General features: G+C 49.2%; 1 protein-coding gene across 13 annotated transcripts in view; it reads left to right on the plus strand.

Moving 5' to 3' along the window:
- The window catches only part of ZNF536 (zinc finger protein 536), a 436,740-nt gene that overhangs the window by 271,580 nt on the left and 138,058 nt on the right, over positions 1–27,102 (plus strand). For 10 of the 13 annotated variants that reach the window (XM_086689551.1, XM_086689552.1, XM_086689545.1 and 7 more), the window contains 3 exons: positions 3,712–3,864; positions 9,215–9,268; positions 16,353–17,924. In XM_086689551.1, coding sequence (XP_086545677.1) covers positions 3,712–3,864; positions 9,215–9,268; positions 16,353–17,924 — 1,779 coding nt within the window. Of the gene's footprint in view, positions 1–3,711; positions 3,865–9,214; positions 9,269–16,352; positions 17,925–25,300; positions 25,661–27,102 lie in introns of those variants that run through there. The other 3 variants (XM_086689558.1, XM_086689556.1, XM_086689557.1) reach the window with 3 other exon arrangements.

Here is a 27,102-nt window from a genome sequence, read left to right on the forward strand (position 1 = left end):
ACAAGACATAAATCAATTGCATTATAAACAAAAACATACCCATTTTGTCCCAAATAAAGTACAATTTATAATCAAAATTGGTAAATCCAGTTATTAGTTCTAGTAGATCATTTTATTAGATGACTTAATACCGATGTCAGCTTGCAGGAGCAGGAGAAAGCTTGCAGGGTTTCTGAGACCTATTTCAATTCACTTGTTCTAGGTTAAAACTCTGGAAGGGGTGCACGTACAGTCTACGTCCCTCTGGAATATCATTTGTTGCATCCGTGCAAGGCATCCACTTCTTATTTAGAGGGGTCAAGAACAGAAGCAGGGGTCCCATGAGTTATTTCTCAGCCATTTTCCGCATCACTTGAGGCCCAGAACCCACCCAGGCTGAAAGTGTGTGAGGTAAGGAGATGGGCTCCCAGCCTGCAGCCAGATGCCCTGCCCCCAGGGACACCCAGCCTTTGGGGGCTGGCAGGACGGACTGGCCATTCTTTCTCGGATGAGCAAGGGGGCGTAGATGACAGGTCTGGGGCTGACCTCCGTGCTCACATTCACTTTCCGTTTACCCAAAACAGTTGGAACAAGGGTCTGATCAGAAGGAAAGACATACTGCAGGTTGCAGGAAAAGGACATTTTTTCAAAAGCTGAAACTGTCCGCCAGCGGTCTAAGGAAGGATGACAGATGTAACTCCTACCATGCTTCTTTTTTTCTCTGTTTCCTGGAGAGGCCGGGAAGGCCGGTCTGTCTGTAAGCAGGCCGGGGGACTGCTTCACTACGCAGCTCCGTGGGGCCGCAGGCAAAGCCTCGGGACTCCAGCCTGGGAGTCTTCTAGAAGGACAGCTGACGGTGCTTTTATACTCTGTGTAGAGAAGGAGTCAGAGGGAAGCCCTGGCTTTTCGCTGAGTGAGCCTCTTGGGCTCTTGGGGTGGCCGGGCCGAATTTGGCCTACCGTGCTCGCTGGTACCCATCCGGGTTCAGGCGCCCACTCACACACAGGCCCTGTGAGGGTGCGACGTGGCCCTCCTTCCTCAGCTGTGGCTGTCCGTGGCTTTCAGCCTCTCCGGACACTTTCTGGGACCACCCACAATGCCCCTTCATCGTAGCTCAGAGTTTGTTTTTCTATTTGGATTAGTCTAAGAGTAAATGCCATAGGCCTTCTGGCCCTCCAAAAAAAAAAAAAAAAATCATTTCTGTGTAGAGTGAAAATTAGACTCTTAAATCTGCAAAGAAAGCTGTTTATCTTACAAATTTATTCTTTTTATTGGGCCACACATATCCAAGATAGAAAGATAAAAGGCAAACAGATACAGGCCATCACTTAGAGTGACATATAGTGAGGCACCGCTCACCCTCAGCTTCTGTAGAACCTTCCAGAGTGGCGCATGTATTTATCGACGCTGTGCCCTGAGCAAGGACTCACCAAAAGCTACAGTAGAAATATGTCCTCCACGCTCTCTCCCTCCTGTTCCATTGGACAGCTCCACCTTCCACTGCTCACAAAGGCTGGAGGAAGATTCTGGGGAAGGTGTTCATGAGCAGATCTCGGAACATGGGGCTTTGCAGGAATTTAACGTCACAAGTCCACACCTGCCCACTACCTCTGTCCTGAAGCCAACATCCAGGGCACTTAGTTCTGTTTATGATGCAAACTGACAGCTATCAGCCTCCTAACTTAAATAGGGTATGTTAGTTAACTCTGTTGCACAGAGCACTTGGCAGAATCTGAATCAGGCTCTTGGCGATTTTAAGCTGACCTCAGGATGCCACACAAGGAAAGCCGAGTCACGCTGGGGGGACAGATGCAACGCGTTTGGGATGGGGGGGTGCGTGCGGGAAGGAGAATGGGCAGGAGATGGCATTCCAGGTACTTAAACCTAGGATGTGGTTGGTTGACTTGAAACTGGCATCTGGCCGTTGTTCTCCTGGGCCGTCAGCGAACTGGTGGCCGTGGCCCCTGATTGGCCGTGGCCCCTGATGGGTTGAACCTGTGGGGTGTGAAGCACCCCGCTGTGATGCACTGGGGCATTTGTTTGCCTTGAAGTGATAACACTCTCCTGTGCGTTTGCCTTATTCAATAGCAACCTTTCCACATTCATGTGGATGATCAGAAAGCTAGTGCCAGGTGGGTTGAGCTCTAGATGCGGCTGAACATGGTGGTCCTCCCACCATGCAAAATTATGGGAAAAAAAAAAAAAGATGCTGGGTAGATAAACCCTTTCAATGGCCCTTTCAAGGAGGGTTGGAGGAGCTGGAGAGAAAGTGGGTTCAAAAGTGAGCCTTCAAAGAACTTTGCCAGGGTGACGATATCGTTGTGCATTAGTCCAAACGCAGAGAGGATGCTTGAGGCCCAGGGTTTCCACGGTTGCTTGGAGCAGACATCCAAATGAGAATGAAATGTGATTGCCTTCATCTTGTGCATGGCCTATAAGTCTGTCCCTTTTGGCTGTTAGCAGGAAACACCAGGAACGGATGTTGCAGAATAAAAGCAATTTGCATTTTCCATTGCTTGGAAGGTACAAATCTTGTTTATTCTGTTCTCTGCAGAAGTCACAGGTCTGCTTATTATCTCAGAAGGTCCCCTTGTTCCCCTAGTGGATCTACCATGGTGCCTAGAGGGTGAGCTGAGAGCTGCAGTGAGGACCCCGCCAGCCTCAGGAGCTTGCGTTCTCTGCCAGGGGGTCAGCCTCCATCTCTGCAGGAAGGCCAGAGGAGAGGGCTCCGGTGCCCACCCACCCCCCCAGCCCCCCGGAGATGCAGATTCCCAGCTCCTGCCCTGCTCCCCTGATGTCGCCTCTTTGGCAGTGTGATGTGGGGCCTCGGGTGTTGCGATAACATATCCTCCAACCACTAGATATTTTCACGGTTTTATTTACTATTATGTCCCATCATTTCTGTGCAGAAGGCAGCCGTATGTAAATTTTATTCCATTTTCTAATGGTTTGGGTTACATAACAAATAACAGCGGGAAGGAAAATTTGTATTGATACTTTACAGAGGAAGTTCTCAAGTCACTGCACAAAGATTTAACTGCTCTGCTCGAAGTTTATGGGAGTCTAGCAGCTGAGTTTCTGCACATGACTTTGAATATGTCACTATATGTTTATCATGGGCTAATTGTGGAACTGCATTTTCATACTTTTTCTTCTCCCTTTCATAAGATTACAGCAGCCAGCGGTGGATACAAGACTCGGCAAGGAAGAAATGATCAGTTTTGGATAATTTTCTTTCCTGTCCCAAAATAGCTGTATGTCTGCATGTCTTAGGGACTTGGCCAAGACATATTTTCTTTTCCCCCCTCATCTGTTGCTAGATATAATGCAAATGTGTTGTCGGTCCCATAGTGAGCTCTCTGGCTAGTCCGTATTACAAATTAATCAGATTCAACAAACACCACCATTTTTAAACTTTTGAAAAAAAAAATATTTAATAGGAGCGAAGCGAAAGAAGAAATCAAACCAGCTGCTGACACAGCTGTTTCTTTTCTTGTTTAATTCAGTTCAATATAAAGGTACCATATGCTGCTTAAAATGATGATAGGAAAGATGAAATAATTTAAGAGAATAACAAGAAAATACATGAATTGTCAGCATTCTGTCAGATTGAAAGAATGAAATAGACAGGTGTAGTATTGACATGTTTCACTTTGTGCGGTGTTAGCAGTTTGGGTGCGAACAGCTTCTGACGTGTGGAAGTGATGTGAGAACGTTTCTCCTCCGCTGCAGACCTCGGCGAGGAGGCTGGGAGGGCCGCCGGCGTCCAGCAGCCCGCACTGCTTCGCGACAGGAGCCTGGGCTCGGCCATGAAGGACTGCCCGTACTGTGGGAAAACCTTCCGGACATCCCATCACCTAAAGGTCCACCTGCGGATACACACAGGTGAGACGCGTGGGTGCGGCCGGGTGCGTGGCATCGAGCTGGGGGCCACCATTGTGTCATCACCGGCCCCCGCCGCGCTCTCCGCGGGTCCCCGGGGGACCCTGGCGTCCCGGCTCGGTCCTCCACAGCCAGCCTCCCAGATGACGCGCGGGCCTGTAGACGCCAGTCTCCTGTGGCCCAGGTCTGGGGGGATGATGCTTTGTGGGAGGCCCCGGGACGTCTCGCCGCTGTCTTTAATGAAGCGGGGCCTCTCGTGCCCCTTTCATGGACCAGGGGCCCTTGGGGTGCAAATGACCGGAGCCCAGCTCAGCTCTGAGTGCGAAGGGAGCTGAGTGTGGCAGCTCCCTGACCACGTTCAGGTGGACGGGCTTTTGGCCCAGCTGGAGTTACGTGCCCACAGCTGGGACCCGACTGATGGTGTCAGCCCCTCACGTTATACAGGCTGGAGCATCGCTGCTCTCTGCGGGGTCTGCTCGAGACAGGAAGTGAGGAAACACTTCAGCAAACACTGGAAGTGGCTGCTGGACCGCTCTGGTCATTTCTCCTATTTCCCTGCCATCCTAGCCCCTCGAACAAATGCAGAATTTGTTTTTTTTGTTTTTTTTGTTTTTTTTGTCTGTCTGCCTTGTCCCTTGGTCATCTATGTTTTTTTTTTTTTTTTCCTTAGCTTTCTGTTGGTTGTTTGCACATTGCCAATACAAAAAAAAAAAAAAAATCTATCTGAGATATGGACACCTCCATTTTCTTTGATTTTTCTCCTGACACTTTATCTATTGGAGTATGAGCTGCTTCAGAGGATAGACAAATATGCCATCTATTTTCAAAAATAATTGTGGTCTATTTCCCAAGGAATCAATAAAGCTCAGGGTTGTGCAGGATATTTAGTGCACACGGGCCTTGTGTGCAGCGTGTGGTTAAAGAGAAGGAGCCCCTCACCTGGAACCTCACCTGGTGCCCGCAAATCTCCCTGACACCGAGAGGAGCCCTGAGAACAGGTGACAGGGGCTGCCATCTTTATTCATGGTCTGGGGCACAGCTGAGCACCACCACTGTCCCGGAGCACTTCTCTCCTAGAGTCATCCCAGGGCAAAGAGGGAGCTTCTAAAACTAAGCACTCCCCCAGGCCCTGTGGGATCCTAGTCTTCTTGAGCCTCCTCCTCCTCTCTCTCCTACCACATGGGCCTCTTCCGGTTCCTCCAGTGCAGAGGTCCAGTCCCTGCCGCAGGGCCTTTGAACCCACTGTTCGCTCCACCTGGAAAGGCCTTCCTCCTGGTAGGTACTGGGGGCTTACCTACCAGGTAAGCTCTTCAGAGAGTCCATGTCTTACTTCCCTGCCTAAACTTAGCACTTTCTGAAACGATCCTGTTCAGTTCAGTTGTTCGTTTCCTTATGCATTGTTCGTCTCCCTCCAAGTGGAATGTGAGGGTGGCGATATTGTCCATATTTTTAATTGCTACAATTTCGAGAGCCCCAGGGTCTCTTAGAGCCCTTTACATGTAGTAGGGGCACAGTGGATTCATTTGAAAGCTTGAATGTCGGAACAAATTTGAGAATAAGTGAGTGAACTTCTTCCTGTAATCTCTGGACTGTGCCAGGCGGCATGGAGGGGACAAGTGCCGCGAGGAACATGGACCCTTCCCCAGGGAACCTGTGGCCCTTGTAGAAAGGCAACCTGCACACGAGAACCCATTGGAAGCCACAGTGTGCCAGCTAGGCTGTGAGTTGCACATAGAAGTCCTGGTTTCAGATAGAAGACCCCTCCCAGGAGCTCAGGGAAGGGTTCCTGAGTTCCTGCCTCAGGGTCTTTGCACTTCTCTGCCAGATAGGTGCATTGTTTTGCTCCTTTATTTTCAGAGTTTGACACCAATGTCCCCTTCTCAGTGAGGTCTTCCCAGTGGTCAGGCTCAGGACGAAGTAGCTCAGATATCTGGCTTTCTCAGAACATGCCGATGTCCACTTTCTTCCCCAGGCTGGAGCCGGGTCCCCTTGGGCTGTGGTGGTAGCTGGAGGGGGGCACAGACTGCCAGGATGTGGGAGGCAGTCCACCAGGGCATCCACCGTTGGGCTGTCCGCAGGAGTACGGGGACCTGGCCAGGCGTGTCCTGTGATAGCACCCGTTTATTAGATGAAGACACAGGCCTCTGGGCCAAGCTTACCAGGCGGTTGGTGGCTCACCACAGGTGAGGTTTTCCCTGCCAGGGAGTGTGGGTTAGGAAAGAAAGGGGCAGTGTCTCCCCGCCAGGAGCCCTGCTGACCCTGTGGGCCCAGCTCCCATCAGCTGGCCCAAACGTGGTCGTGGGAGAAACTCCCCAGAATATTTTGGGTGAATTAGGACCACGTGGATGGAAGCAAATGGATTCTGCTTTTTGAGGTTTTAAAGCTTGAGAAGGGTTATTTTCCCCCCTAAATTTCTGCTTCTTGTGCTTCACAAACTTCTGAGGTTTGTGAAAAGTAGTCTTTGGAGACACTGAGAGAAGCAAGACAAGGCCGTGGACAGAGGCATTCCGGAAACTTCCCAGAATAAGGGAGAAAATGAAAGAAGCCATGGAAACATCACACTGCCAGCCCCCCTCGGAAACAGCATTTGCAGTGTTTAAAAGTCAGAATGGTTACCAGATAAAGATCAATTTCCTTTTTATCAAAGAACAAAGAAGTTGGAAAATGCTTAGACTCGTGCATTTGAATAGAACAGAAAGTGTTGCATGTTCCAAATCACCAAAATAAACATCCATTTTGACAATGTTAAAGTGTAGATTACATGAGTAATTAAAAATCCAAATCAAGTTATTTGTTAATAAACGAGTGAATACGGGGCTCCAGTTGTGGGGATGTCCTGTCCTGCCTTGCCCCCTTTCTGTCTGTGTTCTTGTATTTCCAAGTGACATGGCCAGAGGACAGCAGTCTATGAGACAGAATCCACGTTTTCCAAAATACCATGTTTTGAAGTTTTTCTGTAATGGACCCATATGAGCACAGTTAAAAATCCAGTGTGTAATAAATATATTTTAATTGGTCAGCGTATGAGGTGGTACATTCTGTGTTTTTCTATCCCACTCCATCTTTATGAGCCGTCTCGATCATAGAGCATCCACTGATAAAAACCACTTTCCTTTTTTAACTCCACTACATTAACTCAATTACTGCCCTCCTTCCACCAACACCTGTTTATTAGGGAGGTGCTGAGTAGATGCAGAACCCAGGTTGTTCTCAGCACCTGGGGGGCTGGGGAGAGCCTACAGGAGCCAGAACGTTCCCTGCTACCCCCTGAGCTGCAGCCAGACCCATGCGGGACCGAGGGAGGCGTGTGGAGGGCCCCAGGGGCCCCGAGAGGCCCTCAAATCCTACAGGCCACTCCACTCTGGCTCTTGCCGGGCAGAAACTGATGACAGACACCCAGGGAGGCCGAACTGCTTTCCTGTTTCAAACATTACCATGAGCGGATTAGGACCCAATCACTGAATGTGTATGGTTTGTCTTCTAGAGCATATGGCGATGATTTGAATTCAGACCCAGTCAGTGCAGGCTCAGAAAGGAGATTGCATCAGGGTTCTCCAGAGAAATGGTATATATATATATACATATATATATATATATATACATATATATTCATATATGTATTCATATATTCATATTCTAAGTATGCGCAATATATATTGTAGATGATAAAGCATATATGTATATATATATGCTTTAAATAAATAAATAGATTTATAATAAAGAATTGGCTCACTCAATTATGGATGCTGAGATGTCCCGAGACGTGCATTTGGCAAGACGGCAGACCCCGGGGAGTCAGTGGCATTAAGTCCCAGCCCAAGCCCAAGCCCAAAGGCAGGTGAAGGCGGATGTCCCAGCTGGAAAACAGGCAGAGACAGTGAATTCTCCCCTACTCAGCCTTTTGTTCTGTTCAGGCTTCCAATGTACTTGATGAAGCCCACCCATGCTGGGGAGGGCAATCTGCTTTCCTCAGTCTACCCATTCAAATGCTCATCGCATTTAGAAACACCTTCCCAAACACACCCAGAATAATATTTGAGCAAATGTCTGGGTACCACGTGGCCCAACTGACGTAGAAAATCAACCATCACGGGGCTGCAGCAGCAGACATTTAGTCCTAACGCGCAACGGGAGGCAGGGATATTCCCTAGGTCGCCCCCGGCCGAGGCTGGCCAATCATTTCATTATGGGCTGCCTGAAAATGCGCTTCCTTCTTTTCCTCACTTCCCCCTCCTCTAGCCCCATCTTGGGGATACCCTCCAGGGCTCCTTGGGTCTGTTTTGTGTACAGGAGGTAGGCACGTGCTGATCAGTTTCCGGAAGGCTGGAGGGGTGTGTATTCTCCACACAAGCCCCAGATGGGTGTGACACCCCACGTAGTGGCTGCAGGACCCCAGGCTGAGTCGTCTCAGGTGGCTTACCTGTGTGTTGGGTTTCCCAGGAGGCTCCTGTTGTCTCAGGAATGACCATCGTAGAGAAATGTAATAAGCAACCTCACTCATGAAAACTTGGAGGCACGAAAGTTCAGGGACTAATTAAAAATAAATCTCATTAGTTTTTTCCCCTCTCAAATTATGCGAGTGGTTTATTAATCTGGTTTTGATGTGCTGCGTGCACTGGTCCGGCCCTGAGTTGAGAACCTCTTTATGAAAATGGATTTGTACAGGGAAGCTGGAGGTGGCTTTCCAGGGCTCTGGGCTGTGGTCAGGGTGGGCGTGTGGGGCACGCCCAGCTCGGCTCACCCCTGCCAGGTGAGTGCCTCCGTGACGCAGCAGCTGGACGCTGGCTGAGTGGGGTGTCTGAGGTGCTCTTCTTGGCTCCTGCTCGCATGCTCATCCCCAGGCAAGGTGCCCCTGGCCCGATAGGACCACAGAGAAGTGTGGAAGTTGCTTCTGTCGTGCAGTACCATCGTCAAAGGGATGTGTGCCCAGCTGGGGGCCGGGGTCAGGGACTCTCTCACCTCTTGACTTGAGGCTAAGTCCACACTGCATGGGGGCTACTGGCTGGAGGCAGAAAAATGCAGCCAGTAGGAATCATGTAATAACAACAATAATAGGAACAGTAGCCACCACTTTGTGGACACTCGCAGGTGCGGGCACCGTGCTGATCCCTGCACCTGAATTCACTCCTTCTCTGTCCCAGCGCCTCAGTGACCAGGTTGCACCCTGCCCCTCGGCAGGGAGGAGGAAACAGAACCTCAGAGCCGTGAAGTTACCCACTCTGGGGTGCTCAACATCGCTTACAGGGTGAAACCCAGATCTGTCTCTTAACCGCTGCACTATGTTGGTATTTTTACTTTTCTGGGTGGATTTTTTGGCTTGTTTTAGGGAATTAATGCAACATTTCTTTGACAGTGTGTGTCCACACCATAACCAGCGGGAGGAAAGGAAGTGACTTGTACCCACAAGGTGTGTTGACGCAGCCTCCCGGCGATTTCAAAGGGAAGTACCTTACACCCTGGCTCCTCCTTTACCCCCAACTCACAATGGCCTGAGGCCACGCCTCCTTGACCCCGCGTGCCTCAGTTTCCCCAGCAGCACGAAGAGGTTAGGGAGGTGGTGAGGCAGGGAAGCAGCCACTGTGGCACATGGAGGTATGGAAGGTGGGGTGGGATTACTCGCTGAATCAGGAGATGATAAATTACTCATGCCGTTTTGGAAACTGCCTTTCATCTTCAAAGAGCTTCCGAAGCACCAACTGGTATATAGATCTGGGTGGAAACGAGAGTTTAGTGGGCCTAACCCAGGTGCCTAATGCCTGATGTACACATACCTTACCTTCGATGCTTCTGTTTCCTCTCCTAGGTAAGGTGACCAGGCTGTTTTAACGTTTATAAAAGCACATTGAATAGATTTTCAAATATAGATTGGTTAACATGAGTGCTTTTCCCATTTTGTCTTTCTAAAAGGAGAGCATGTGTTGTTGTCCTTAGTGGGGGACAGCCACCTGAATAATGATGGAAAGAAAAAAAAAAAAGATCGGCTTGCCAAAACATGATTCTCTTCTTTTGCTTCTTCTTTTTTTTTTTTACCTTTTGTTGTGAATTAAAATTCTATCATTTTTGTATTTCTAAGATGAACTAAAAGCCCATTTTATCCCTCCGCAGTCCGCCAACCTTGCTGTTCCTGCCTTAATGACATCCCAAACTTTTGTTGAAAATAATTGATTGAATTTAAATTTCCTTAAAAGTTTAAGAGGTAATGTTACAGTATAAATTTCCTACCAAACACTAAGTAGGGAAATATCCATTAGTGAAATTAACTACAGTTTCTAGGTAGCTAACAATGTGCCGTATACAGTAGGGCATGGCTAATGAACACTGCAGTGGGTGATATTTCATTATACAAATTAATGCTCACATTTTAATGGGAAAGTCACATAATGAATCTCGGCTTCAGTGACAGCAATTAGAGACACAGATTGTCCCCTTCTGGACAAGGCACTGTTTAGCAATAAGCAGCTGTGTGAAAAGTCTTCAGGTTTACAACATATATATGCTTTGGGGGAATTAGTGTACAATTTATATTAATGTACTGAAGCTTGGCTGCAAAGGCACCACCATATCTATCTCTCCTGGTATTAACTAAGTAAAGACATGTAGAAAGACTAAATAAATATCAAATGGAGGATGCAAATACGGGGAAATATCCAGTTACTCACCTTAAAAGTTAAAACACTTTTGGAGACTTAGCACACACACACACACACACACACACACACACACACGTTAGAAGCATGAGCCACTTCTTAAAAGCTCGGTAAAGGGATTTCCAGAGAGAATAATGTGAATCCACCTGTTAGTTTTGGAGAGGTGCTGTTGGGGTATTGGCTCCATCGAATAATGCCAAAATAACTCCCCCGAACAGTGAGGGTTCCTTTGGCCCATGAAGTGCAAAGTGGAGGCTCAGAACGATGAAAGACGTGCTCGTGTAAAAATAGGTACAATGAACTAATTAAACCACTTGGTCATATATTTCTAAAAATTTATGGTACAAAGCCTGGGAGAAGTTATCAGTGGTATCCCAAAGTTGAATATACATCTTGTACCACGTGTTGGGAGGGAACTGCTTTAATGTAAGATATTTCCAGTAATTCATTAGTCTATTGGAATGACGAACCTATGACTTTTTATTTCAGCATGCCTCTTCTAGCAGAGCTCTCTTTTCTACAAGTGTATTGTCTGTGCCGTACCTTGTTCCTTTAAAATATTGGGAGAGGCTTCCCCCATGGTGGGCCCCCAGTGTTCTGACCTGCTTTCTTCCCTGGGTGAATAGCTCAGTACTGGGCATCCTTTCCCCAGATGCAGGTTTCAAACTGTCCGCCCAGTCCAGACCCAGTCTGCAGACTAAGGTACTGTGGTCCTCCAGGTGTTTGAAAAAGTTTTAGAGCAGGTACCAATATTTAAGAACCAGGATATTGCATGTAGAAATCTGGACGGAGGGCCTTTTCTTAGAATGTCAGCGGTCCTCATGGCCCCTGCTGCCTGTAGTCGGGGGCGACTGCTCTCTAGGAGAGCCACCCACCCCTCCCCCCAAACCCTGCTGTTTCGCACACTTCTGTGATCTGCCTGGCTCTGACGGCATCTGAGTGTCTGCCTCCAACATCAGGCAGACGAAAAGACAGCGTCCCAAATGTCATGGAGGTAACTGGAGGACTCATGAGCCCCTTGAAAGCTTGGGGCAGTCTGAGTGATCCTCCCAGTAGATTCGGGCCAATTGATGGCCTGAGTGGCCAATCATTCAACTAGACAGAGCTGCAGACAGGGTCTGGGGTCGCCTGTGCCACCGGGTCATATGGGGAACGCTGGGTGGGAGAGGGCTGACTGGCTCCCTGACTCGGTCCTGGGCAGAAGCCTGGGGCTGTGTGAGACTTAGCCCAGCACACTCGGGTCAAAACGCGTGGAGACCCTGACTGTGAAGTGGCTCTCGGCACAGGTAGATTCGGTGTCTGCGGTCACCAAATGCAAGGGAAGGGCTTGCCCTCTCCTCAGCCTACTAAAGGTGCTGACAGGTTTCTCTCTGTCTTGTTTAGGCCAGTGTCGGGAGATTGTCTCCCAAGCACTCTGAGATGCACCCTTGGGGGAAGGCATGTCTGTGTACCCACTGGAATGTTTCCAGTGGGCAGTGGGACCCTTGGGCTGCCTGGGGTTGTCCAGGAGACACTCATCCCAGATGATTCCATACCTGGGTTTGCCTGGCCAGGAACACACACCACTAGCTGGGGTCTGAAGCGTCCCCCGTACCCTCTCTGAGACGAGGCCCCAGAAGGTGAGAGAGGGCGTCAAGGAGAGGGCAGTAGTGGTTATGCAAATCGTTTAAGGGTTATAAAGAAAATAAAATCAAGGATCTTTTTTTAAAAATTTTTTTTAATGCTTATCTTTATTTTTGAGACAGAGAAAGACAGAGCATGAGCGGGGGAGGGGCCGAGAGAGAGGGAGACACAGAATCCGAAGCAGGCTCCGGGCTCCGAGCCGTCAGCACAGAGCCCGATGTGGGGCTTGAACTCGTCAACTGCGAGATCATAACCTGAGCTGAAGTCGGACGCTCGACCGACTGAGCCACCCAGGTCCCCCAAGGATCTTTTTTTTAAAACACAAATCCAGGGGCGCCTGGGTGGCGCAGTCGGTTAAGCGTCCGACTTCAGCCAGGTCACGATCTTGCGGTCTGTGAGTTCGAGCCCCGCGTCAGGCTCTGGGCTGATGGCTCAGAGCCTGGAGCCTGTTTCCGATTCTGTGTCTCCCTCTCTCTCTGCCCCTCCCCCATTCATGCTCTGTCTCTCTCTGTCCCAAAAATAAATAAATGTTGAAAAAAAAATTTAAAAAAAAAAAAAAAAAAAAAAAAAAAAACACAAATCCAGAGGGGTGGATTTGTCCCCTGGAAATTTGCTGTGGAGCATTTATCTGCAGAAGTGGGGTGACAGGAAGAACGAGGCAGGCCGTGGAACCATGCAGAACCATTCGGTCAGTGTGGGCAAGGGGTAGAGAAAGTCTAGAGCCTGTGTGTATCACGTGCAGTCAAAATCACCTTTGCAAACTCACTAAGTAGCCCCCAATCCAGCAGGGCCTAGACCCTTGGAGACCCCAAATCCCGTTTCTCAGCGATGGCCTGTTTCTCCTGGAGCAGTGGAGGCCAAAGAGCTGCAAAAGAGAAGTGGGTTGAACAAAGAAGAGTTTCCTACACTGTGTGTGCATGGCGTATGTGTGTGTGTGTGGTATGTGTATGTGTGATAGGTGTGTATGTTGTGTGTGTGTGTGTGTGTGTGTGTGTGTGTAGTATGCACATGTGGTATATGAGTGTGTGATGTGTGTGTGTGATGCGTATATGGGTGTTGGGTACGTGCTGGGTGTGGTATGTGTGTGTGAGTGTGTGATTGGTTGTAATACATGTGTGTGTGTGCGTGTGTGTATGAATGTTGTGTGAGTGTGTGATGGGCTGTAATGCATGTGTGCGTGTAGGTCTATGTGGCGTGTATGTGTGTGGACTCCACTTGCCTTAGTGGCGTATGATCTGTGTCCCCTGCAAGCAATGGGTGCTGACGCCTCATCTCTGGTTCCTCACTCAGTTTCCCTCCCTACTTGGGAGGCGAAAGGTGAAGGTGCTCACTCATTCAATCTAAACGTTGTGTGTGAACAGATCTGCACGTTTCTGGGTGTGTGTGGGTGCCCGCGTGTTTGTACATGTACAATATGGCCCCATTCGGGAGACCTGGTTTTGCTCTTGACATGGGCTTCAGAGCTGACGTGAGCCTCAGCACTAAGAACGCTGACTTCGCACATGACAGGTTGAGGAAGTCGAGTCCCCAAGATGGGTCCTGTGTCCCCGGGAGTGCAAACCAGCATGGGACCTCTGGTCCCCACTGCAGACTTAGCAAACACTTCCTAGGGTCCCCAGCGGACTACCTTCCCTACTAAGCCACCCCACAATGTCTACCTACAAGGGCGCTTCTCCACCCAGGCTCAGCAGAGGCCCACATGGGGGCCTTTGAGGGACCTGAATCCCAGTCTTCATCTTGGAAATTAACTCAGAATTTCTGGCGGTGGAGGAGGGACCACATGTCGGCATTTTTTAAAGCCCCCAAGCAGCTTCTTTCACCTGGGTTTTTTCAAAGTACAATCTTTACACTGCATCGGAATCACCAGGGACACTTTGTTCAACATATTGCCTTCTGGCCCCCACCCCAGACCTAGAGAATCAGAAGTGCTGTGCGTTGTGTTCCAAAACTAGTGTCTAAAAATCCCCTGGTGATTCTAATGGGTTTGAGAACCACTGCTTTAGTGTGAATTTCAAATGTGTGTCCTTTGGAAATATACACACACATCCTTATGCATCACTGCAGTCCCCACCTAGTAACACCCCCCCCCCACCCCCACTGAGGCCTGGAAGCAAAAGTCCACATTCTCCCTCTGTAGCTCCTGCTAATGAACGCCCATGCATCCTCTGCGAACCCCTTGCCAGATGCACTTAATCATTTCCAGGTGCATTTTCTGAAATGCATCCTGAGTTTCACCCAGTACCTGCAGGCCTCACCTCTGCCAGCTCTCACTGCAGGGCCCTCCCCTACATTCCTGCTAACCTAGGGAGCCAGGATTCTGAGTTCCTAGTTGGGGTCTCCTGTCACAAGTCTGGCTGCTATCCCCTCAGCTCCAGAACCTGCTTCTGCTCCAACCGGCCACCGGACTGCTGGGTCAGTCCAGAAGTGCCTGTCCATAGCGTCTGTCCCACTGAGGGTTCCCTGACCTCTGATGAGGTGTCCAGATAGCATGGCTGGAGTGAATCTGACTCCAGAAAGTGGGAAAATGGTGCCCGAGGCCATTTATGCCTTTAGCTCAAAGGGGATACTCTTCCTGCTAGATCCACATCGTTGGTCTAGCCAGAGACAATTGGGACTTTTCAATTTAGAGACATACATTCCCAATTCGGCCTCCCTTCCCATCTCTGACGTGTCCAGGGGTGACCTTTAGCATCTTGCACGAGTCAATGGGGAGCCCATAGCCACCATTTTGAAGATGCAGACAATAGTTCCGCCAAGGTTCCGTCATGATTTCTGGAGATGATGTGGAGTCCCCTGCTCAGTCAAGGAATCCTTCTCCCCGCCTCTCGAGTGTTGTTACCTCCAAGTGCCCTACGCCTAGAGATTGGGAGTCAGAGCATCCGCTGAGACAGACACAGTAAAATGTCTTGGGGATACGCCACTCACCAATGAGTTGCCGTTGCTTTTTATATCAGTGTGGCTTACCAACAAACAGAGGAATGGGTGGGGGCCGCTGAGTTTCCTGGGAGAAATGACCGTGGCTATTGACAGGGTGCTATTGTGAAGAAGTTAACGGACTGCCACGATGCCGTCTCTTCCAGAGAGCTTTTTGATTCCAAAGTCTAGAAGAGACCCTGGATTGCTAACAAATTCTTGGAATACATTGAAATCCACATCTGTTTATCCTCCTCCCTTCCTCTATCCCACAATGCGGGCAGGTCCAAGTTGTATGTTACGGTATCTTTTTCCGTGGTGGAAAGAACAAAGAAGTTGGGTGTTGAATTTAAATAAATATTTAATTCATGAAAATGATCTTATATGTTTTAAAACACTCTTTAAAGCTATTTTTATTCTCTAGAAAGCGCTTATTATAGGTAAATTACACATTTTACTACCGGAGCATTAGGTTTGCCATTAGTACAAATTTAAGGCACTACAAAGACCAGTAGATAATGTTAATTTCAAATACAGAAACTAAATATATTTTGTACCTTTTTTATTACTCATTTTCTTTTAAGTTTTATTGACTGCTTTTTATCTTAACTATATGTCTTTACATGCTGCAATCATAATGCACTGTAATGGTATTAATATTTTATAGAATCGGTATTTATAGTTCTTTATTTAGAAACAATGCAGTAGGTCTGCAGATATCTGAGCTCGTCTGGAATGGTGCCCTCCAAATAATGATAAATTACTTGTGCAGTATGCCATTTGCTAATTATATCCATGATTTACTGCAGAGCAAGACTTAAATCATTCATTTCGGTCTTGCGTAACAGTGCCATAAAATTTTTAGGTTTAAAAATGGTTTCCATGTGTATAATTTAAACAAATTTTAGAGCTATTGTATACACAAAATATTGCAACCACCCATTTGTTACATACTTTGTCTTTTTAAACTTCTACTTTTAATGATCACTGTGGTTGAAATTATTATGCTTAATTTTCATAATCATAGCTTTTAAATCTACAGCCGTTTTCACATGTTAGATAAAGAAAAAGATAGCTAATTGTGTGTAGATAGTATGTCATTCCTGAATAGTCCCAAATGGTACAAAATCATTAAAAAAGCTTAAGAGTACGAATTATTCTTCTATTAAAAAACAGTTGCTCTCTAACTAATTATTAGTTTGAGCTGCTTTGTTTCCAAGAACAAATGTTGATCCTTCTAGCCTTGTTCAGCACACCAAAATGAGATAAACGCTTTTTTTTCTTTCTCCTTCTACCGAAATCTTGCAGGTGAGAAGCCCTACAAATGCCCCCACTGTGATTATGCCGGCACCCAGTCAGCATCCTTAAAATACCACTTAGAACGACACCACCGGGAGCGGCAGAACGGAGCCGGGCCACTGTCTGGACAGCCCCCAAACCAAGACCACAGGGACGAGCTGCCCAACAAAGCTGCTTTGTTTATCAGGCCAGACATCCTGAGGGGGGCCTTTAAGGGTCTCCCCGGAATCGACTTCAGAGGTGGCCCTGCCTCTCAGCAGTGGACAGCGGGAGTGCTCTCGTCCGCAGATCACTCGGGGCAGGCCACCGGCATGACTTCCGAGGCTCCTTCGGACACCCTGAAAGGTGCCGACCTTCCTTCCAAAAGCACCCACTTCTCCGAAATCGGAAGAGCTTATCAAAGTATCGTGAACAACGGCGTGAATTTCCACGGGTCCTTGCAAGCTTTCATGGACAGCTTTGTCCTAAGCTCCTTGAAGAAGGAGAAGGACACGAAGGACAAAGCCCTGTCTGACCCCCCGTCCATGAAAGTGCACGGGCCGGACGGTGGTGAGGACAAGGCGGGCGGTAAGGCGGTCGCGAGGAAGTCGGAGAAATCTCAGTACGAGCCCCTAGACTTGTCGGTGCGGCCGGACGCCGCCTCGCTCCCAGGCTCGTCGGTGACCGTGCAAGACAGCATCGCGTGGCACGGCTGCTTGTTTTGTGCTTTCACGACATCGTCTATGGAGCTGATGGCTCTTCACCTGCAGGCCAACCACCTGGGCAAAGCGAAACGCAAAGATAACGCCGTCGGGGTGACCCTCAATTGCAAAGACCAAGCCCGGGAGGCCGGTAAGGTGGCCCTGCTGCCCTCGGTACAATCAAACAAAGAGCTGGCGCTTTCCAGTGTGATTGGGCCTCTAGAGTCTGCGTCCGAGAAGACGGCCCAAGGGCCGGTCAAGGAGACTCTGGGGGAGCAGAAGAGCGGCACGTGGCCCGGCCTGGTGGACCCCGCGTTTTGTAACTTCCCATCAGACTTCTACAAGCAGTTTGGCGTGTACCCGGGCATGGTCGGCTCGGGGGCCTCCAGTTCCTGCCCCAGCAAGGAGCCCGATGGGAAGGCCCACTCGGAAGACGACGCCCCGATCCTGATCCCCGAAACCGCAAACAAGAATACTACCGATGACCTCTCCGACATTGCCTCCTCGGAGGACATGGACTCCTCCAAGGGAGAGAACAACGACGAGGAGGATATCGAGACGGAGCCGGAGATGATGAGCAAGCCACAGTCCGCCCTCGGCAAGGACAGCGCCGGCGACGGTGGGGATGGCCTGCCGCCCACAGGCGCCCCTCAGCCCGTCCAGGGACTCGTGTCACCGTTGCCCCAGGCGCCCGAGAAGCAGTGGCACGGCCCGGGCCTTCTTCCAGCCCAGGACCCCTCGGCGGGCCTGCCCAAGCCGGAGCGGGGGCCCCCGGGCCTGGAGAAGCCGATGAACATGCTGTCGGTCCTCAGGGCCTACAGTTCTGATGGCTTAGCAGCCTTTAACGGCCTGGCAAGTAGCACAGCAAATTCTGGATGTATCAAGAGGCCAGACTTGTGTGGTAAGTTTTAGAATCGTCTTCCTTCAGTTCATTTCCCAAAACATCAGTGCTGAATTGTGCATTTTTAAAAAATGAGGTAGACTCCTCCGTGAGCACATGTGTGAACTAACCGCCCCGACAATGCTGTATATGCAGTGTAGACAATCACGAGAGTCCGTTTCATTTCGAAGGTTTAGAACTCACGCTTTTGTGTCCCGGTTTGCACCCCAGTGATCGGAGATGCCCGTCCAGAAGGCATGGAGAGAGGTGGGGGGGTGGGGTCTCCCCGTGCGAACTGCTCCTGTTTTTAATCTGTAACTTGAGGGGGAACATATTTTTAAGAACGGAAACACAGACAACAAGACATGGTAACTTGCAAACCCTTCAGTGTTTTCAACTTCTGCATAAGATGGCTGAAGACAGCTCCTTCCTTACTGCTTTGCTAAGCCAGACCTGCTTTCTTAAACTTTTCTTTACATTGACCTAGAGGCTACTAAAAATCGTATCACACTAACCACAATGTAGAAATAAAGTGCTCCTCTCTCCACCCAGGGCGATTGTTTTGGGGTGTTTGTGACTGCTCTTTAGACATTCCGAACGGCAGTGACTTGTGACCTGGGCCTTCCATTATTGCCTTCTGTCCCTTTGTATCTTCACCTGTCTGTCTGATGTTCTAACAAGCAATGTACGTTGTGAAATCCCTGGTTAGCAGTGTTGTGATCCTGTGTATCTTGGACTTATGCCTGCCTGATCTTGTTAGCAAATTGGCACTTCTTTACCTCCTGAAAGAATATGGTTACCCCAAAGTAATTCCAGGTCTTAAAGACGTAATAATAAATTTGGAGCCTAGAATTGGATCAAATGAATGTCAGGGTGGGCAGGGAGGATCAAAGGCATTCTCTTGGCACCCAGATATTCCTCGCTGAAAGCCTCTCTCTGAATAGGAGCTCAGTGTATTGTATCTAGTCCCATGTAGCCTTGCCAGAGACAAATGATTGTGGTACCTTTCCACGTTTAATCTATGAATGGATTTCTGTGACTCTACTGCACCTGTTGAAAAAAGGAAAGGGGAGAAGGAAGAAAAGGGAGGGAGGAAGGAAGGAAGGAAGGAAGGAAGGAAGGGAGGAAGGAAGGGAGGAAGGAAGAAAAGATGGATAATGGAAGGGGTTATTTCTCAACCTCCAAATTCTGATGTTGCTTTGAGCACACAGCAGAATTCAGGAAGCTGGACTGGGTGCCCAATTTAAATTGATATATTTCTTTTACCCTCTCCTTCCCTAATTCACTGAGAACTGGATCAAGCAGTCAGAAATATTTTTTTGAATTGTCAAAAATCACTAAATGGATTTCTGACAGTTCAAAACAATATTGACGGTTCCTGGCGCTGAATGATTCACAAGGCCCCATTAACCAGTACCCTCCGATCTATTTTTATCCACATATAATTCATTGCGTGTGAAGCTGTTAAAAACAATATTTAAAAGAAGGAGAAAGGGGTTTTATGTCAGTCCAATTTTTTTTTTTCTTTTTTTCTGGGGGAGCGATGTTTAAGTCTTCTTTTCTTTTTTTTCATTGTTGTTTTAAGTTTGTGACTTTTCTTCCTTTACTGTTGTTTGGTATTTTTTTTCTTTAAGTCTATTTTCAGCTCTTTCAAATACCTAAGTAGGACCATAGTTCCTGCCAGGAATCCATGCATCAGAAAAGATCAAAACCTGGCATGTTCATAAGCTCATTCTTCTTGAAATGAGCTCGTATTACCCCTATTAATTTTCCCGTCTTCCTATCAATGCTGAAGGAAGGCTGCCTGCCTTGGAGGAGCTCGCCCACTGGTGTCCTGCACAGTGAGGGTGGAGGGGAGGCAGCGTCGGTGGGCCTGGTGTCTCGTGAGCCCTTGTCCTCTAAACGGAGCACTTCTCACCTCCTCCCAAACAGCAGCCCACAGCACTCCCCTGACAGCTCCAGGGTATGTGCAAAACACTTTGTTTAGTTCACTTTCAGCCCTTGCGCCACAGATCCTGGGGTCTAAGTTGTGGCTCCTCTCTCAAAAGGGGAACGGACACCCTCGGGCCAGCCAGGCAAAAAAAAAACAACAGGCATCCTGGTTGCCTCTCCAGGTCGGGGTCCGGGTCTTAGCTCTACCCTGCACTCATGGTAAGATGCCAGAATGAACTCTGGCCACAAACTGCCTATTTTTAGAGAGCACAGGTTCTGCATTTCCTTGGGCCTCATTTCTTCTGTGTCCTCTCGCTCGAGCTTGGAAGCAGCCAGGAAGGCCCTCCCCTCGCCCCTGTGTTTGCTTGGGGTGGGCCGGAGCCACTGTCCCTTTTCCTCCAGGTGGGGCCTGCCCCTGCCCTGTCTTCACTCCCCGCTCCCATCTCTGGCCCTCCCTAATCAAAATCTTCTTACCTTGATTTATTTTCTTACTGGCTGCTATGTGTCCCAGAGCCCAGGGGGTTGGGGGTGGGGGGCCGAGGTAGGCATATTCACCCTTTTTCCACCAGTTGGTATCTGGGAGGAAAACTGAAGCCTCGCTGGTTGCAGAATGGGCATTCGGGGGCATCTCTCTCACGGTGCAGCTCACCGTCTCTCTAGCATCGCAAGGAGCACAAATGATGGTTGAAAACTTCCAACCCTTATTGGCTTGACTTTGCAAGAGTGGAAATGATATTGGCATCAGGAAATCAAATATTCCTGACGTTTCTTCCCTCTTCTCTGCTCCACTCAAAGTGGGTATGGATTTCCAAATGGAACCACCAGCTTGATATCTGGTTTCCTCAAGAAGCTGGGCTTTGCCAAACCAAAGAATTATTCCGGTATTCCTCATCTCAGGAGAGTTTGGGGTCTGACGGTTGTCTAGTTAGTAAACCCAATTCCCCACTTCGATGCCCCCAGAAACAGGCTTGTAGGAGGAGCTAATGTCCGTCTGTGTCTATTCTCATGGGATGTGAAAGTGTTTGGAGAAGCATCAGTCAAAATCTTGTTCAGATCACACAGACTCCCCACGGAGCTCAGCAGCAACTCTGACACATGCTGGCGAGTTGGAGGAGGTGGCATCTAACCCTAAAGTCTGTGGGCGACTCTCATGCTGTAGGCTGTACTTCTAGGTGCTTCCCTATCTCTGCATGCCTGCTTCCTAACTGCTCAAACTCTGGTCTTCCATTGCGTGGCTTCACGGACCTAGGTTCCTGGCCAGTGGGCACTGCCCGTGCCTGGCCAGTGCACTTCTGTCTCGGGTTCAGAAGAGAGAGATGAGGAGGGGGGGCCAACCCAGCCCATTGGGTAGGAGACTCCTGTAGCACGTGCCATGGTTGAGAGCTCGTGCCTGAACTTTCTAAAGGTCCTTCCATAGAGAATAGAGCATTTGCCTGTCAAAGCCGTATTACAGAAGATCCCGAAAAGGAGCCATCTTGGATTAAGCTGGAGGATATGGACTGTTGGCTCTAGAGTAGGTCAGATCCCACTATGGACCTGATTTCGTTGGGTGAAATCCCACTCCAATTAAAGCTTCCATTTCTTGAGGTGTCTTTCAGACTCCAGGCATAGCCCACATTTCTTTATTCTGCTGAAGAAACATGGCGTACAGGGTCATTCAGGGTCATTAGAGAACCTGGATGTGCCCTGGAGTTTGTTGGAATGGATTTGACCTTGGTCCTGCAATGGGACAGGAGCCACATGAGTATTTAATTAGGGAGCAAGGGCAGGCCGGAGCCGTGCTCACATCCACTGATAGGACAAGGTTGGGCAATCCCCTTGTCCAGGCTGAAACACTTGGATGAACTGTTGAGTCAGCCAGCAGCGCGAAGGTCAGACAGCATGGACGGCATGGGCTTCTGTGTGCCCCAGACCGCACAAAGGCCGGTCTGCACAGCACCTGCAGGGCTGGCTGCATGGCAGGGTTACAGAGCACATTTAACCCCAGTTTGTGGATTTGGAAAGCAACCCACAGATCACCCTTACTCTTTGCCTTTCAAACCTGAGACAGATGGCTGGAGGTCATCGTGTGTTGAGTCCGGCAAGCCAGGTTTGCTCGGTGTCTTTTGGTGAGCCCAGAGGCAAGGCTGATGGGCAGCATTAAAGGGAAAGGCAGCGAGAAGGACGACACACTTTGTCCGCCGAAGCTCTGGAGTTACCACCACGCAGGGAAGCGAGGCTGAACGAGGAGACTCCACCAGCGTGTCTGTCATGGGCATGAGGCCTTGCACAGTGGCTTCTGGACAGAGACACCCACCAGGCCCCAGGAGAAGCTATTGGGAAGGCAGGGTCATTAGCAACAGAGGCCCCAGTAGTCCTAACTTGTTATTCTCAGGTTGTAGGGGAACTGGTTTCCTAACCCAAATTATGCTTGAGACCGAAGGTTCCCTGGGCTCCCACAGTAGTGAGAGAATCGGGACCCCTCCTTAAAAAAAGAACGCGGGGTCCATTGAAACCTCTTCCCATCATCCATGCTAAGATGTGTGATGAAATGAACTAGGACATCTGAGCTGAACGCTGTTAAAATGGGACTTCCGTCCTCCACAAACCTCGCTGATTTCCAGTGTCGGCAGTCTGAAAATATTCACTACTTACCAGCTACACAGTCTAAAGCAGGGGTTGGCTACTACTTTCTTAAGGGGCCCGAGAGGAAATACATTAGGATTGCAGGCAGTGTGGTCTCTGTCACGCCCACCCCACCCTGCCCTGCAGTGCAGGAGGAGGAGCCACAAATGATCATTAAACAACTAGGCGTAAGGAAGGAGCTGCTGCTGTGTCGTCCCTAGAGAAGACACACAGGAACCCGTCTGCTGTTGCCTCGAGGGCCAGTGAGATGATGCAGGGAAGGCCCAGGTTAGTGCCTGCGGGGCTCCACCTACTGCCACTCGAAACAAAGCCAGAGACACCAGAGACTTTCCTGAGAGAGAGGCTTTGTAGACCCCGATGGCCTGGTGTACCTGTTCCCAGAAGGTCACATCTCTGCCTATGCACAGAGACTTGCAGGAGAAGACTCCTCCGTGCCTCATGGAGGTCCCAGAGTCTCCCCGGTCATGGCCAGTGTAGGCAGAGGAGGAAGGGACAGGAGCTTGGCTCTGAAGGGAGCTTGCTCCGTGGAAGCTTCAGTTCCCTCAGTGATGGACAGAAATGGAAGGATGAAACAAGACGATGGATGTAGAAGAGGTTGGATAAATGGTTCTCAATTGAGTTGGTGTTTTATAGCGGAAGTGAATGTCTACGTGGGGCTGTCGTGACAGAGTGGTGCCAACGTCCAGATGACTTTTGGCTGCAGTCTCCCTTTGCCATGAAGCAAGTACTTCCCATCAAGGTTTAAGAGATACGTTTTGCTTCCTCATGTCTGCCACGACAGGTCATGGATAGCAAGGAGATTCTGCTGGTGACCTTGTGATACCTGTTGCAGTGGCCCCACCCTTTCAATTTCTACCCAATTATCTTCCTTCCTGTGAGACGGCAGGTGCTTGGCATAGGGAGTAGGTCCCTCCTCCTCAGCGTTTGACCAAACTTTGGCTAAAGTCTGTGGTCAGAGATTTCCAAGGGGGCTTGGCTGGAGTGTGTGGAAACACCGTGAGAGCTCTCCATGTGTGTGTATGCGTGTGTGCACATGCATGTGTGTGAAGACACCCAAGCATAGGCAACAGGTGCACGGCCCAGGGTTTTTGGTCTTATGGATGATTCTAAGATTGAAGGGGAAGCCTAGCAGCCAGCAGGTTCCTATAAAGAAAGGAGGTTAAATTAGGCAAATGGCACAGGAAGATCCGCCAAGTGTATAGGAGCCCATGTTCAGCCAACACCAAGGAGGGCCGTTAGCCTAGAAGATCCTGGGCATCTCCACTGTAGGGCCTTGTTGTCTCTGAAGCTGCCATGCTTTATTTAAAGCCAGATGAGCAATCATTCCTCCTTCTTCTCATCTTTATGAGCTGATTCTAAAATGGATTGGCTTGCAGAGACTGTCGATAAAGCACAACTTTGCACTTGCTTTCTCTGCCTGATTTTATCATTTACGGATTGGTCGTTGGCTTCCAGAGTCCAGCCTGCTCCCAGGAACAGTGTGTGTCCAGGGGCTGATGTTAGACCCCAGTAGGGAGGACCATTTGGCTTGTGCTGAAGTCCAAGGGCACATCCTTCTTAAGTTAGTGCAGAGCAGTACTCCATGCTGCCCGCTCTGCTCCTGCTGGCTGCCCCAAAACCAGCCACAGAACCTGTCCCTCAGATTCTGGCGGGACACAGGGGAGGTGCTGTCCCCTGGGATCTCCTGCAGAAACCAGCACCCACGGATGGGCTCTCCTCTTCCCTCGTCCAAAGCCTCACTGTGTGCACTGTCTTGACGAAAAGGCAGCCTCTTTGGATGGCAGCCTCTGCAAACTCTCTGGGCATTCTCTTCCTCCTCCCCCCCCTCCCTCTTTGTAAATTAAATGGGAATGCCACTGACGTGATGTCGTTTGCACTGCAGGATGACAGAACTGTTGTGTGAATACCATTGTATTTGCCAAATGGTCCACTCGTCATTTCAGAACAAACAAATGGATGGTGTCTGTAAGTCGGCAAACACTGGTGACATTTAGCCTTGTTTATGTTCCTTTCCTTTTGCTGCATATTTTTGGCTCCAAAAGCTACTGTCTGAATCAACAGTGCCTCCGAAGCAGGAGAAAAGTCTGGTAGCTTTCACCTTGGTTTCTGTGTGCGTATTCTTTTTCGATTGCTCGATACCTACTGCCCAGGACCCAGCCTAGGGTGAGAGAAGACAGCAACCGAGCTCTTGGTTCAAAAATAATAATAACAATAATACACACACAGACTCAGACACACGCGTACACATCTTTTTCTCCCCAGTAATGACTTAAGACTGGGAGGGAGGAAGAGAAAGCTGAGGGAAAGGACTGCTGTCAGACCAGACACCCACATCCCTGGGGAAGTGCAGACTCTCCAAGCCCGCCCGCTGGCCACTGCCGTGTGATACGGCAACAGCGTGACCCCCTCGCTGTCTTGCGCTGAGTGCAGGTGTCCTGAGCTTAAGCTTGGCTTCTCCCTCCTTCCGCTGCTGACTCGGAGTGATGCTTGGCACTGACAGCCACGTAGATACAGGCCACATCTTAGCTATTGAAGGAATCAGGTTCTTTTCTTTTTTATATTCAGATGTTGTGTGCAAAGCCCAGGTTTCAAATAAGTAGTAATTATCTCCTATTACTTAGCGCTGATCAACAGCACCTCTACGCCTAATTGCCAACCTGCTCTAATCACGTAGCCTATTCTTGCTTTAGCCAGAGACGGAAGGACCAAATTTTATAAATATTGCTTTATTGTCATTCCTCCATTAAACAATTAGGGAGCGTGGCCCTGTCCTTGCTTTTAAATGCCTCTAGCCTACGTGGTTTCTGGATTGTTTAATGAATCTGCACATTTTCTTGCAGGTAAGTGACACCCCCCGTTCTAGTCGGTCTAGCTGGACTTGCCCTTGTCTGTTCGTGCTCCTCGGTGGCTATCTGCAGCTTGTTACTTGTGTAAAGTCAAGAGAAGAATGTATACACATATGTGTGTTGAATAAATAATTACTATTGGCACAGGTATGTGTATACACACGACACATCAACCCCACCACAGTATATATAGCAGAGAATCAGGGAGGTTAAAAATATTGCCCCATATGTTCCACTATTAGTCATGGATCGCGAAGGCTTAGTAACTTGAACGAGAGAAAATTCCCTCCGAGTCGTGAATCCTGAGTGACAAACGCTGGTGGATTGGAGGTCCCTTCACCTGTGAAAAATCTGACTGGGGGCCGGGGTCGGGGGTGGGGGGTTCCGCTACGCCAGCTCGCCGAGCTTCCAGGGGCGGGCCCTGAGGGTCTCGTTGGCATTCCTGCTTGTGTCTGATTGTCCTGTATTTTGTAACACTTTAGAAGACTCCAGAAAAGTGCAGTAATTCTCTTTCTCCATAGTATTTAAGCAGTGCTATTGCTAGTTGAATATTGTGTCAGGTTGTCCTATTAACCGGGAACAGACGACAGTAAAATCCCAGGGTACAGGCACGTTGGCATCCATAACTTCAAAAATGGTGACTGAAGCAAAAAATGTGTAAAACTTGTGCTGGGTTATCGTGTGCTTTGGACTAGAGTATTGTTGAAGTAATTAGAAGATTATATTAAGGTGTTCCTGGTAATGAAGGCATGTAAGTTATAATAATTGTAGCTTTCTGAATAAGTGTCAAACTATATCTTTAAGTGTGCTGTATGCTGACTTACAAGTTAGGTCATTTATGAATGGAATGTAAAACAATACTAAAAATGCTTCAATAACTTATCTTGGTATTGCTAATAAAAAAAAAGCTGTGAAACATTAGTGCAGTTTTGAGTCATTATGTTAATTCATTCCACAACACGCCCCCTCCCCCCTCCTCCCCCCTCCCCCCCGTGACATCCTCCCTTGTCGGAAGCGTCCACAGGACATTCAGGGAATTCTAGTTTGCTGCTCCACTGGGATGTTGGCTGGGCAACTGGTTGCTTCCCACCCACCCCCTCCGGCCCCGGCTCACCTTTAGGCGGGCCCCACTAGTAACCACTCCCGAACGGGCAAATGCAAAGGCACCTGCAGGTTGGGTGAGGTGACGTGGTGGTGGGTGGGTGACCGCCGGGTGACACGTGCGGATGTCTCTGTACAAGTGACTCTGGGCACCGAGACCCCCCCAGGCCTGCTCACAGGCCCCGCGCGCAGGGACACTGAGGCACGCAGAGCGCAGGCTGCTGTCCCCCAGCCCAGGTGGGGAAGAGACTGCTCACACCCAGCCTGCCTCCAGTGAACCCCCACCTGTGCTTTGAATCCCGTGAAGTGTAGTTTAAAAAAAAATTGTTTTTAACGTTTATTTTCGAGAGATGGAGAGAGACAGAGTGTGAGCGGGGGAAGAACAGAGGGAGAGGGAGACACAGAATCTGAAGCAGGCTCCAGGCTCCGAGCTGTCAGCACAGAGCCCGATGCAGGGGCTTGAACCCACGAACCGTGAGATCATGTCGCTTAACCGACTGAGCCACCCAGGTGCACCCCCCCCCCCCCCCCGCCGTGAAGTGTAGTTTTAAATGGAAAGGCGCTGGGAATTGTTGGAGTTGGAATATTTTTGTCCGCGGAGATTTTTGGGTTGTGCCTGTATTTGCTGTCACAGGCTTTTGCCTGCCCGGTGCCCCACTCTATATCATGGTGGTGGGGCAGGTGGGGGGGGGGCG

This window comes from Puma concolor, chromosome E2 (genome assembly GCF_028749965.1).
Source record: "Puma concolor isolate L17-30 chromosome E2, mPumCon1.1.hap2, whole genome shotgun sequence".
NCBI lineage: Eukaryota > Metazoa > Chordata > Mammalia > Carnivora > Felidae > Puma > Puma concolor.